Consider the following 14,987-nt stretch of genomic DNA (forward strand, 5'->3'; position numbering starts at 1 on the left):
GATCATTTAAGTAAATAAAAATTAGTTATATAAACATTTTAGATATCTCAAAACAGTGTATTTTAGAAACTATGAAGTAATTCAATTCCATTATTCATCTAGTAGCTACACAGTTACTCAGACCACAAGAATGTTGGTGAGCTATCATTAGATTACAATGTTTGGACTTATATTAAGAATATTATTTCTCCTCTTCTAAAACAAACCTTCTATGATTGCTTGAATATCTAAAGTATCACAGTGATGATTATACTTAGAAGAAAAAAACTCAAACAACTAAACTTTCCTTAAATGGTATTTTCATGCCACACACTTTTTAAAAAGTATTTTAACAAAAATAAAGATCCAAATTGCCATGTATTTTCTTAAAAACATAATAAAAATCCCCTAAACTAAAACTTTTTGAATACTGATGACTAAAAAACTAAACAAACAAACAAAAAATTAACAAAAATCCCAAATCTCTTGGAGTATAATAAAAAAGACTTTTTTTTTTCCTGCAAGAAGAGAGAATTGAGAAAAAAAGTCAAAGAAATTTAGAAGTTTGCTTGATTCTAATAATATAATCAAATCATCCTATACTTTGACTATTATTAAAGGCACTGTTACATCATTTTTTTAAAGAATCTTTTGCAGGCACCTTTCACCTCTTTGTTCCTTAAGCTGTAGATTAAAGGGTTGAGCATGGGGATGACCAGGGTATAAAACACGGAGGCCATCTTGTCTGTATCAAAGGAGTGGCTAGATTGTGGTTGCAAATACATGAAGAGTAGGGTTCCATAGAATACAGCCACCACAGTGAGATGGGAGCCACAGGTGGAGAATGCTTTGTGCCTGCCTTCAGCAGAATTCATCTTGAGGATGGCCACGAGAATGAACATGTAAGAGACAAGGACAATGAAGAGAGAGGAAATCAAATTAAAGGCAGAAAGAGTCATGATAATTAGTTCAATCTCACTTGTGTCTGAGCATACAATGGACAGTAAAGGAAGACTGTCACAGTAGAAATGTCGTATTACATTAGATGCACAGAATAATGAATTAAAAATCTTAATTGTAACCAGTAGGGATACCATGATGCTATATACATAGGGGATAGCCACTAAGATGCAGCACACTCTATCTGACATGATGACTGTGTACAGGAGAGGCTTACAGATAGCCACATAGCGGTCAAAGGCCATAGCTGACAGGATGAAAAGTTCACTGATGATAAATGTCACAAAGAAAACTAGTTGTGTTGCACATCCATTGTAGGAAATTCTATTTTTTTCCACTATAAAACTAACTAACATTTTGGGGCCAATTACTGTAGAATAACCAAGATCAACAAATGCCAGATGCTTGAGAAAAAAATACATGGGGGTTTGGAGACGGGAATCAACACTGGTTAATATAATCATGCCTATGTTCCCCAGAGCTGTGACCAGGTAGTTGAGGAAAAACACTCCAAAGAGGGGACCTTGTAGCTCCAGACGATTTGTGATGCCCATGAGAATGAATTCGGTCACTTGATTCCCTATGGTTTCATTCTGCTTGATCATATCTTCCATAGTAGGAGCATAATCTGGAAATAAAAAAAGAGAAGCCTTCATTGTGAACTGTTAGCATAGTCCTTTGTGCTACTGTGGGATAGAAATGGCTTTGAGAAGAAGAGGACAATTTTTTCACTAAAATTCAAAAATTTTTGCTGTAAAAATTAAAATTAATGTACAATTATTAAAATATTATATTTTAAGAGATTTAATAAAGATCATTAGAACTAAAGGAATAGAAAGGTAACAAAATAAAAACCATGTGCCCATGGCTATTCAACCTGTTCAAAAAACCCTCTTGGCTTCCTGGGTTGTGACCATGGTGGTAAGCAGTCTTTTTTTTTTCTTTTAAACCCTTACCTTCCATCTTGGAATCAATACTATGTTTTGGTTCCAAGGCAGAAGAGCAGTGAGGGCTAGGCAATGGCGGTCAAGTGACGTTGCCAGGGTCACACAGCTGGGAAGTGTTTGAGGCCAGATTTGAAACTAGGACCTTTCATCTCTAGGCCTGGCTCTCAATCCACTGAGCTACTCAGCTGCCCCCTATGTGGGCTTTTTGAACAGGTTGATTAGCAATGGGCACTTGGTTTTCATTTTGTTGCCTTTCCATTCCTTTAGTTCTATTGATCATTAATAAAGCTCTGAAACTGTAACATTTTAATTATTGTAAAAATTAAAATTAATATATAGTCATTGCAAATATTATATTTTAATGTTTACAATGTCATATTAGAGCTCATCATTCCATATAATACAGCATCAACATCCCAGTACTGAAAAGAAATTGCTTATTATTTCATTGTAGGAAATTTAAAATATTTAAAGGAGCTTTTTAAGTCCAGATGAGACAGGATGACATTACTAAAATTTTAAAATATTTTATCTCATCAGCGATTAGAAAAGTCAAAATAGGATACTGAGAAAAGGTGGGCTACTTTAACAGCAGTTAGGAAAATCAATGTGATGTAGTAAGGACAGAACTGACTTCAAAGAAGGGTTTAAGAACCACATATGCCATATAATTGGGTGATAACCTGTTGGTAATCTAGGTGATTTCTTCTCACTATAGTTTGCATAAAAGTTCCCACTCACTGTTAATAAGGGGTATTTCCATTCTTAAATTTTCTCTAAATCATTGAAATCATAAGTTTGGCCTCTATTCTGGCCCCTATCTCCTGCTATTTTTTAAATACGTTCTCTTTAGGTATCCACAAGCAGAGGACAAACTGTGGGAGTAAAAACACTGAGGAAAAGCAACTGCTTGACTACAGGGGCTGAGGGGATATGATTGGGGATGTCGACTGTAAATGAACATCCTAGTGCAAATACCAAAAACATGGAAATGGGTTCGGAGCAAGGACACATGTAATACCCAGTGGAATCGCACATCAGCTATGGGAGGGGTGGTGGGAGGGGGAAAGGAAAAGAAAATGATTTTTGTGCCCAATGAATAATGTTTGAAATTGACCAAATAAAATGTTTAAAAGCAAATATGTGTGTGTGTTTGTGTGTGTGTGTATGTGTGTTCTCTCTAGGAAGATAGTATAGATATCTCTCTATAGCTCCACTTTATTAGAGAAAAAGAGTTTTCAACATAGATTAGGATGACCTAGGCCTCTAAAATTGTAGACTTGATATTTTGGTATTTTTAGCAACTGCTCATTGATATCATCCTAAGTGACATGAATAGACTTCAAAAAATTACATTTCTTCTTAAGAGAATGTTCAGTTGCACAGCATAGACCCCAGAGATCACTGGGCTCCAAAATATTATTAGTGAGCAGTGCTCCATGACAAAAGTTATTTTATTTCTCTTAGAAATGCATCTGATATGTACCAGAGTCAGGACCTGCCAAATATTGGTTTTCCCAGAAAACTTCACAAAATTTAATTTCTAGTGAATTAACCACGTAGCTTCTAAAATGTTCCATTTCCCATTACCGTGGCGACAGTGTATCCCTTTTGCAATTAAGTTACTTGAGTCTTGTATGATTTTTTAACACTTGGTTTCACAAGACAATAAAAAAAAATTATTACTTACTCACCTGAAGGATAGAATTTCTTATGGTGTCATCATATTTTTCTTTTAGTCAACTGCTGGAGGGAGATTTTATAGGTTTCTCAGTCCCCATGTGGCTGTATCCCTCAAGTACTAGAGAATTTTAATGAATTTCTTGCTATCATCTTGTCAATCTGAAAAAAAAAAAAAAACCAGCACCGAACTACCACAGTAGTTAATGGAATAAGTCTTTTAATTAGGACAAGGGAGAGACAGTATTCTTATGGATGCCACACAGAGCCATATACACAAAACACAGAGCCAAGCTTTGAGACTCGGGGAAACAAGGTCTCTGGGAAAAACACCAATAATGGGAATTTTTGCACCAAGAATTTGGGGTATATTTACAGCTTAGGAAAATTATGAAAGGTAGGACAACTGGATGGTTACATAGAGGCTTGGGAAAGAGGTTGTAGTCTGAGGCAAGGGTATCTGGGACTGGATTTAAACACAATAAGGAAAACTAAGACAAAAGAGAATGCTTAAGTTTTGAGTTCATCTTCCACTTCTATTCAGGGCACTCAATGTGTTTTTATTCAGTTGGGGGCAAAGGTCAGTCCAGGACTTGGAGACAAGTTCCCATGTGACAAGGGTAAATTTGGGGTTTCATAAAATAAGGCTGTCAATCTGATAGGACTTACTTATGTGTAGAGTGAAAAATCAGTGTGTTATTCTCAAGTTATTAAAAGTTGTTACTATCATCTTTAATGAATAATGCTTGGAAATGATCAAATAAAATATAATTTTAAAAAAAAGTTAAAAAAAAAAGTTGTTACTATCTAAAGATGGGTGTCCTCCCCCCCCCATTCTTATAAAAGCTTTGCAGCTTTAACTGAGCCTATCTGGGAATTGCCCCAGGCAGGAGTCACAGCCTGAGGCCAAATCTTAAATATCAATCTGGAATATCCTTTTGTCTTAGAAGACTCTCCTATTGTTTCTTTGTATTCAGACTTTTGAAGCTTCTAAAAGGAGGTCAGTCCAATGGCTTGAATGAGCCTCTCATCAGCCCCTCCTAGATAACAGAGTCCTGAACCACTCCACTCTTTGTAACTGTGTCCAATTTTCAGATCATTTCTTTAAAATATTCATTTGCTTGTTTGCTTGCATGTAGCCATTGTGAAGCGAGTCTTCAATTTCTTGAAGATGTTAATTTAGCTTCAATGTGTTCCTTGTAAAGCCAATGTAAAACTATTCAACACTACATTTCCAGCTATTATAATCCCTTCTAGGAGGCTTGATTACATCAGAATTCTCCTATATATAAGAGGGTTTTCTGTGAGTTTGGGGGCATTTGTCTTGGGTCACAACTTGAAGCAGTGTCCAACATTTTCTCTTAATCTTCTCTGTAATCCCTTGGGAGTATATATCTTGGGTCCATGACATGAGACCTGAGTGCCCCTCAGTTAGTGTAAGAAACATGATCTTACCTAAAAAGAAAATTCTTATTGCATTGTGAATTAGAAAAATCCCTTTATTTATAACCTTGCAAGAGTGGGTGTTTAACCCAAGTTTGGTACAGGCACCCCCTTGAAGGAAGGAACAGCATGATATATTTCCCAAGCCTAGCATGGGAAGCCTTCCTCTGTTTCCTCATTGGCTGAGAAAAATCAGAGTTTATGATCTATTGGAAGTAGCAAACTAGCCCAAGACAATCCTCAGCTTTGATCACTTTTCCTATTGAGAATCTGCTTTCCCTTACATGGTCCCTTTTTAAAAATTAATTAAATTAATTAATTTAGAATATTTCTCCATGGTCTTTCCTCCCTTCCTCTTCCCCCTTTCCCATAACCAATGAGCAATTCAACTGTGTTCTACATGTGTCATTGATCAAGATCTATTTCCTTATTAATGATAATTGCACCAGGGTGATCATTTAGCGTCTACATCCCCAATCATATCCCCAACAAACCATGTGATCAAGCATTTGTTTTTCTTCTGTGTTTCTACTCCCATAGTTCTTTCTCTGGATGTGGAGAGCATTCTTTTTCATAAGTCCCTCAGGATTTTCCTGGATCATTGCATTGCTGCTAATAGAGAAATCCATTAAGTTCAATTGTGTCACAGTGTATCAGTCTCTGTGTACAATATTCTCCTGGATCTGCTACTTTCACTCTGCATCAATTCCTAGAGGTCGTTCGAGTTCACATGGAATCCCTCCAGTTCATTGTTCCTTTTATCACATTAGTATTCCATCACAGATACCAAAAAATTTTCAGCCATTGCCCAATTGAAGGACATCCCCTCATTTTCCATTTTTTCCCACCAAAATATGTAGCTATGAATATTTTTGTAGAAATCTTTTCCCTTATTATCTCTTTGGGTTACAAACCAAACAGTGGTATGGCTGGATTAAAGGGCAGGCAGTCATTTAAATCCCTTTGGGCATAATTCCAAGTTGCCTTCCAGAATGGTTGGATCAATTCACAATTCCACCAGTAATGCATTAGTGTCCCAATTGTGCTACATTGCCTCCAATATTTATTATTTTCATTTGCTATCATATTAGACAATGGTGTGAGGTGGTACCTCCAAGTTGTTTTATTTTGCATTTCTCTAATTATGAGAAATTATGAACATTTTTTCATGTGCTTATTCATAGTTTTGATTTCTTTATCTGAAAATTTCCCATTCAGGTCCCTTTCCCATTTATCAGTGGGGAATGGCTTTATTTTTTGTACAATTGATTTAGTTCCTTATAAATTTAATAAATTAGACCTTTGTTAAAAGTTTGTGTTATACAGATTTTTCTCCAATTTGTTGCTTACCTTCTAATTTTGACTATATTGATTTTGTTTGCACAAAACCTTTTTAATTTAACATCATCAAAATTATTCATTCTTGATCTTGTACTATTCTCCACTTCTTGCTTGGTCTTAATTAATTTTCTCTCCTCTTAATTTCATATTTTTTTTAATCTTCCCATCATCATGTTAGATTTATCTGTGGTTGGACTGAATATTTAATTTGTCATCACCAGGGATTTAATTTCTAAATCCCAAAATGAAATACTCAAGTAAATTGGATTAATGGTAGTTTATTTTATAATATAGGGAAAATACTAAGGAAGAGAGAAAAGGGGGGAGAGAGAGAGAGAGAGAGAGAGAGAGAGAGAGAGAGAGAGAGAGAGAGAGAGAGAGAGAGAGAGAGAGAGGAATCTCTGTCTTCCTCTGAACCAGTTAGAATTTCTAAGGCACCACTCAGTAGAAAGTAGTCTCAAGATGATGGACCTTTCTCAGATGTTCACACCTCCAGAAAGGGCAAGGAAAGAAATCAGTCTTTACACTCACCATGGTGACCTCTAAAAGGAAAACAGTCTGAGGTCTCCTGCAGGAGCTCCTTCAGGGGTCCAGTTCCACAGCCAAGTGTCTTTACTCCAAATCTGAGTGTCTATCTTCCAGTCTTTCAAGTGTCTGTCTTCCAGTCCAGCTTCAAGTGGCTGAATTTTCTATATTGATTGATCCATCCTTGTGTGCCTCTATTTCCTCTGTTTAAAGACCTTTTCCTCTTGTGTCACCTCCCCTAAATTTTACATCTACCAATCAGAACAGATGCTCCTCTACAGGACTGCCCACTCAATATATGAAATGGGTGTTCATATCTTTTGTAGTTAGGTAACTCCTTTTGTGGTTAGTTAATACATTTTTGGTTAGTTAACGCCTTTTTATACTTAAAATGGATAGATCTACTTTAAATACTGAGTTAACACTTTGGGGAGTAAAATCTAAAAGTAGATAGGGGATTTCAATTTTATCTTCACTGTCAAGGAAGAGCTAAGTACCTTCATTGTTATAATCAGGAGATAGTCAAATCCAGTCTTCACAATAGTCATCTCATATCTATTCCCTCCCTCTATGAGTACTCCTAACTGTCCTAATAATGACAAAATTTTTAGAAGATCCAATGACATCTTCCTACCTATAAATGTAAACATTTAAATTTTTGGTTTCCTTCATGGTTTCTCTTTTCTTCATAAGTATGTGTCAATTGCTTGGTTCATAGCCATATCTAAGAAATGTATCTTGTTATTTTCTCTTCTCATTTATTCATTTATTTATTTACTTATTAATTTATATATATATTTTGTTTAATTGCATCTTCCTATATCCAGATCATAAATGCATTTAATACTTTTCATGGTATATGGTGTAATGTGCAAATCTATATATAATTTCTATCAAAATGCTTACCAGTGTTCAAAAAAATTCTTTGGGAATAATAGGTCTCAAATAATTGATCTCATGTATACTGAGCTCTCAAGTAATTTGTCATATTTTTAAACAATGAAATTAAGTAAAATTCTTCTTGGTTTTTGCTTACACTGTCTTTTTCAATGATTTTTTTTAATTCTTTGTCCAATAGAGAAGAATTTTGATGATTTTGATTCTCCAGAAGAATTGAGGATCAGACATGTGCTCCATCTACTTTTTCTCTCATTGCACTGGTGTCACCATTTCAGGAAAAAAGTCACTACTCTTCACTACAAACTTCCACCCACCTCCCAGACACACAAACACTAGGAAACATAATCTACCCAATAATAGAATGAGTACTAGGTCATAGTTGGGGTGAGCAGACTTCTGCTTGGAACCTTAAATATGTCATAGCCTTCTAAAGCCAACTTGGCCTCAGGGTTTCATTGATCCTTCCATTGACCAGTAAAAGGAACCAATAGATGGAAATCTATTCTGCCCCCCTCAGACTTCCATTGAGTTCTACTTTTCATTAATATTATATGATTTTTTAATATATAAACTCTTGTTGATTTTACTCTTCCAGTGGTATAATGAAAGTATAATTTTCTTAAAATGTATTCTTATTGAATTTTGACTTTAGAATGTTAGGACATTTCTTCAAATACAGAATTATAATGACATACTTAAGAAACTTAAAAAAAACTCATGTGTAATGTATATTATTTTGTCATAGACATATTATTTCTATTCCTGTAATAAGTTCCCTTTTGTTAGAGGTACACATTGTCAGTGATGACTCATTTTTGCCTCTGTGTAGTGCTTTATCTTATGACTGATCTTACCACCTCTACTCTCACATGAACTTTTTGGTGGGATTGACTTTTTTTTATTATAATGTTCCTGAACAGGATTCCAAATATATCTCAGATTTCAATACTCAATTCAAGCTTTTCCAAGAACAGAATTCCCTGTACCACAGCATATCACCTCAAAACAGATGAAGAAATCAACCATAGAAATGTAACCTATTTTTCTAAACCATGTGTTAAATTTAATTGTGATTGGACTGAATTATTTGATTGGTGTTCACCAGGGATTTAGTTTCTAAATCCCAAAATGAATTACTAAAGTAAAATTGGTAGTTTATTTACAATAGAGAGAAGATATGGAAGTGAGAAAAGGGGGGTGGGAGAGAAAAAAAAAAACTCTGGCTTCTTCTGAGCCAGGTAGAAATTCTAAATCCCAGGCAGGTGAAGGAGTCTCAAGATGATGGGCCTTTCTCAAAGGTTCACACCTCTAGAAAGGCAGGGAAACTAAGTCAGCCCTTACACTCAGCACAGTGACCATCTAAAAGCAAAGCAGTGTTAGGTCTCCTGCAGGAACTCCTCTAGGGTCAAGTTCCACAGCCAAATACAAGTGTCTGTCTTCCACTCTCTCCTCTGAGTGACTTCTTTACTCCAAGCTCAAGAGACTGATTCTCTAGTCCAACTCTAAGTCAAAGTTCCGACATCTTTCTTCTCTGCGATCCTCTATTTAAAGATCTTTTTCTCTTATTTACCTCCCCTAAATGTCATGTCTATTAATCACAGCAGAAGCTCATCTCCAGGACTACCCACTCTTTCAAACATAGGTCATAGACTTCCCACTCAATGCATGAAATAGGTGTTCACACCTTGTTTTTGGTTAGACCATACCTTTTTTGGTTAGATCACACCGTTAGTAGTTAGTTTGCACCTTTTTGTAGTTAAACTGGGTAGATCTACTTTAAATACTGAGTTAATATTTTGGGGTATTAAAATCTAAAAATCTAAAAATAGAGTGGGTATTACAATTTAATCTTGCCAATAAAGGAAGAGCTAATTATCTTCATTGTTACAATCAGGAGGTAGCCAAATGTAATCTTCACACATGAAACTTTCAAAAGAAAAGCCATAAGTCATTTTGAAAATACTTCTGACTCAATTTTACATTTTTCTAGCCTGGGTGCACTGGAGTCAAAACATATGATGAAAGATAATAAATGGATAGAATTCATAGAAAATTCAAAGTTTCCTGGCTTTTATCCTAGATAAATCATATCTTAAAATAAGTAATGACCATGTCCTACTCTTCAGTTCCAAATATTGGAATAATCAGTTGTCTCCCTTTGAGCATTTTGTTATTTAAGAAATACAGAGTTTAGTATAGTTTTTGTTAGCATATTTTCCACATTTTTAACTCCATATACTGGAACTTCCAAAGTTAATTACTTTCTATGGGATATGGAGGAAATGAGATATACTCTATAAGGAACCTTGGTGGCTTCCAAATATTAAACCATGAATTATTTAATTTCTAAGGATTAATCAAGATCAAAGATATGATTATTTTCTCAGTCTCCCTAACAACAAAAAATCAAAGAACCTGGAAGCAGCTATGGAAGACTTCTCACTTATTATTTGGGTGTGAAATTCATTGAGTACCAACTTAAGATAATATTATTTACTCAATATGAAACTCATTCCCCTCATCTTTGATAAGATAGATTCATTTCAAATTGAAATTATATGACCTTGGTCCTTGCCCAAAATTTCTAAATATGAATAAAGAGGAAAAAATATACTTTATATAAGGTCCTCAAATTATGAAAGCAATCAGAGTATTTATGGAACATAGCATACCAGGAAGAAATTAAAAATTAACTAGAAAGAGGCTAATACTATATATACTTCAGAAATGGTGCAATTCCGTCTTCAATACTCTAATGAGTACAGTTTCATTGTCATGGCTAAAGTGAGAAGATGAGAAATCATATTAAACCAAGTTTCATACAAGGAGATATAAAATACCTAGTGATAGTGAAGTTAAGTGTTGGTATGAGTCAGACAGTTTTTTGAAATACTTTCAGCCTTATTTCTGGTCTGGTACATGGACATGGAAATCTTCAAACCTGATCCATGAAGCCATTGTTGAGGGGAGCCATCACTGTTAAGAATGAGTGGAAAATCCTTGACATTCACTGATAACCACCTTCCACTCATGGATAAGAAAGTTCAAGTGCCATATGACTATTAGGAATCCCAGACACTAGTCATAGTTCTAACCTAGAATTTATAGTCATCATCCCAAGTATCTGATTACATGGACATATAGCCTGGTTAATTCTTCTGCACGTTCTGTACTCACAGCTTGACCCAGAAATGAAATTTATCTGTTATCAATATTCTTGGTACTATAGTTCATTGGACCAGCTATGATTTTACTACTAGAATTAAAGAAAGTACATTATCATATGTTTTGCTATTAAGTAATACAAGCTTTTTGATATGACATATAGCTGAGACATCCTATATTTGATGATTCTACCTATTAGGATGTAAGCTTCTTGAGAATAGGAATCACCATCAATTTTTATTTGTGTCCCCAGTGATTAGCATATTTCTTTCTATATAGTGTATTAAAGGGATTTTCTTAATCTCTCCCTCTATCCCTGTAAAAGACTAGAGAGCAGGAATTCTAAGTAGATCAGAACTGGTAGAAGTCAGTGAGCCACAGCTGAAGATTCCATTACCAGGGAGACCAGGACTGAGGAGAGGAAGTAGTGAGCCCTTGTATAGAAAGTGAGGGGGGAGAGTTGGTGAGTGAGGAGATAAGGAAGCAACTACTAACAGTTGGGGGTCTTTGGCTCTGGAATCTCAAGAGAGCAGGAGTATCTCAGGCAAAGGGCTACTAGCAGTTGACTGCTGTAGAAAACTGATTGAAGGAGTGAGTGAGTGGTGGCTATCTGTTATTTTAGGAAGTTAGGTAGTTAGTGAATAATTTATAGAGTAGGTTAAGATAGGCCTGGCATGCCAGGCAGAAGAAACTGTCCTCAGAAGGCAGAGATACTTTTAGGAAATTTTAGATAGTACTAGGAATTTTAGGTATATTTGTAGGGTATAAGATTAATAATGTCTCTTTTTCTCTTTTCTATCCCTTTATTTGTACTTCTTTCTTAAATTAAACAAAGTTAATGTTAAATTGCTCTGCTCGTTTTGTCATGCTCCTTAATTTAACCCTTAGAGTTGAAGTGGAATACTTCATAAATCGAATCTGGACATCCAGAAATTCAATTATTGGGACTCGTATTTATTGATAAATGAATAATCTACCAACTGGGACAGACTTCCCTAGTGGAATCCACCCTGAACTGAAGTTACAGACAGTTTATATAGGTTACAAGACAGAGGTTCTTATTTGTCAATCAAGCAAGCATTATCACAAACACAGGTGTGTGTGGTCAGTGATAAGTGGATAACACTAAGGTCACTCAGGGGTCATTTACTTTCACATGTAACTAATCACTTATCCTTAGTTAGCTATGTGTTACATTGCATTCCATCCCGACCTCTTTGTTTGTCCTGATGTTCCTTTGTTTCTTGATCTTCCTTTCTCAGCCTTAAGTTAATTGGATTCTAGACTATGACCTGTATAGGTTGCTTGACCTCCTGTAGGACCCGGGTCAGTTTCCTAAAAAATTCAAGAATGGATTAATCTGCTTTATCTAGGTCAATTCTACTTTATTTTCTAAACTACTTCACAGTGTGATTAATTTATTTTAATTAATTCACCCATTTCTTTTCCATTTTATTCAAATTGACTCATGGGTCTCAATATGTATGCTTGAAACTAGTTTTCCCTTTTGGTAAAATACCTTTCACCTAGTAATTCTCAAATAACTCTCTAATTTCCTTAGTGTCATCTTCCAAATAAATGAAAACTTGGTTTATATTTATCTGCCACTAAATCTCAATTCCCAGAAGGATATTTAACTCTTGATTTTTTACCAGGACCACCATAATACCTTAAAGGTGCTAATGCTCTTAAAGTTGATATGTCTTTCCATCTACCACATCACCAAATGCACTGGAAGTATGTAGAATTAATTATTAAATAAATGTGTTTTTAATGATGTTAATGATTGCACTAAGTAACAGGATGACTCAAAATTGAAATGTAGCCCAGTATAAAGCAAAAAGAAAAGAACCAAAATGCTGGACTTATATTAAGGAAGACCTGGTTTGAATCTTGCCTCTAATAATTTTAACCCAAATGACCTCAGTAAGTTATTCATCTTTAGTGTATTTTTCAGTAGAATTGGTGTTGATATCTCTCATATCTGTCTCTTAGATTTATTGTAAAACTTTCTTGAGATACTATTATAAACTTAACATAATCATGTCACTTATGTCACATTTTTTTCTTAAAGTTCATAGGCCTTGTCTTAAAATGTGTATAATGAAAGCATTCTGATATTATCACCATTCTGAAATAATGTAGTTAAGAGGAAACATTCAAGAATTCTACCAATACAAAACAAAATCTTACCCAAGGACAACTTTACCATTTTAAGGATACCATTGGGGCAGGATACTTTCTGGGGCTATTTTTCCTCACGGATCCTGGGAACTCCTAAGAATGGATTAATCTCTTCCACAAAAATGAAAGTAACTTCATGTCCAATGTGATCATCATAAAACTATTAATAATTAAATGCTTCCATTTTCTAATCACACCAAAGGAAGTTTTATGTTATAATTTGGGGTATAGCATTTCTTCTGAAAAAAGGAACAAGATCTGAAAAAGGATAATTTTTTGGTAGTTTATTTTTAACACATTTTTTTTCATCCAGTCACTAGTTGATCCCATAATACCTTCCCTTGTTGAGTCTCAAGATGTCATTTGATTTTCTTCAAGCCAGAATCCAGTTTCTTTTCAAAAGGATCTCATTGCAACTCTTCCACACATTCTTTTTCATTGAAGGAAATATCAGGTGAGGCTGAAATGCTGACCATTATAGAATTAAAGTCTTCAAACTAATGCAGATCATAACATCTCAGAGTGTTATTTGAAATGGGAAGGAAGAGAAATTTCAAGACATAGGAATATACAAACTAGGAACCTTATTATCTAGTCAGTCAATGAAACATACAAGAAAATGATATTCTAGGATTCAATCCCTTATGTACCAAAAAAAATTTTCCTAGCATTTCCTAAACATGATATATATTAAGATAAGATAAATAACATTTAGAAATTCAATAGGGACAAATGAAAAGTTTTACATTTAATTTAGGCTTAAAAATAAAAAGAAAACAACCTTTACAAATAAATAATAGGGCGAACATGACCCCTTATAGATTCCTCTGAAGACCTTGATTTTTAAGTCCAAACCAACTTTAATATATGACTATAAGAATACATGGAAACTAAAGAAACTAAAATAGTCTCCATAAATACAGGAATAGAACATGATAGTATAATTACATTCTGCCATGACCAGAACATTTTAGAAAGATTATATTCAATTTTGGGTGACATATTTCAGAATTGATATTGATAACTTACAAAGTGAACAGAAGGTAGGCAAAATAGTAAAGAAGTATTAGATTATGGTATTTGAAGATTCATTGAAGAAATAGGGTGGTGAGGGGGCAGCTGAATGGTTCAGTGGATTGAGAACCAGGTCTAGAGATAGGAGGTCCCGTGTTCGTATCTAGCCTCAGACACTTCCTAGTTGTGTGATTCTGGGCAAATCACTTAACACCTATGCCTAGCCCTTAGCACTCTTTTGCCTTGGAGCCAATACACAGTATTGATTCTAAGAGAGAAGGTAAGGGTTAAAAAAAAAAAAGCATATATGGTGTTAAAACAAAGAAGGTCTTACCATCATGAATGTTGAACTGGAATGGATCTTAAATAGGTATAAAATCCACATATTTTACAAAGGAACTAGGATCTGAGAGGGCAAATGTTTTTTTAGAATATCATAGATCACAAATACCAGATATAGCATTTAGATACAGAACTTTTAAATATGCATAAAAATCTGAGCAAAATTTTAAGACTCAAATGCTATTTTAAAAAATTCTCTTTTTATTCCAGCCCATGAATGGGATATTGGGATGGAAGAAAGTATATGGATGGGATTGAAGTTTTCCTAAAAGAATTTAAATTATTGCCACAAAAAGAGAAGGAATAAATATTTTCTACTTGCACATAGAGGGAAGACCAGAAGAAATAGATAGAAGTTGTAGAGAAATTATGACAAGTAAAAATTTCCCAGCAATCTGAGGTATGCAAACCTTGAATAGTTGCCATAGCATGTAGTAACTTTTCCTTGCTCATTTTCCCTTACTAATGTAAATTGTTTCATGACAAGAACAATTTTTATTTATTTTT

The 14,987-nt window shown here is 34.6% G+C and overlaps 1 protein-coding gene across 1 annotated transcript; it reads right to left on the reverse strand.

Moving 5' to 3' along the window:
• Window positions 1–596: 596 nt before the first annotated feature.
• Window positions 597–1,633, reverse strand: LOC100020485 (olfactory receptor 8K3-like). The gene has a single exon (XM_001366291.3). It carries the CDS (start codon window positions 1,593–1,595, stop codon window positions 606–608), a length of 990 nt encoding a protein of 329 aa, XP_001366328.3. The 5' UTR covers window positions 1,596–1,633; the 3' UTR covers window positions 597–605.
• Between the last annotated feature and the right edge of the window lie 13,354 nt (window positions 1,634–14,987).

Source organism: Monodelphis domestica, chromosome 6, assembly GCF_027887165.1.
Source record: "Monodelphis domestica isolate mMonDom1 chromosome 6, mMonDom1.pri, whole genome shotgun sequence".
Classification (NCBI taxonomy): domain Eukaryota; kingdom Metazoa; phylum Chordata; class Mammalia; order Didelphimorphia; family Didelphidae; genus Monodelphis; species Monodelphis domestica.

Excerpts from the sequence above, each read along its gene's own strand:
- LOC100020485 (XM_001366291.3), bottom strand. The coding sequence starts at position 1,595 with ATGAAGGCTTCTCTTTTTTTATTTCCAGATTATGCTCCTACTATGGAA.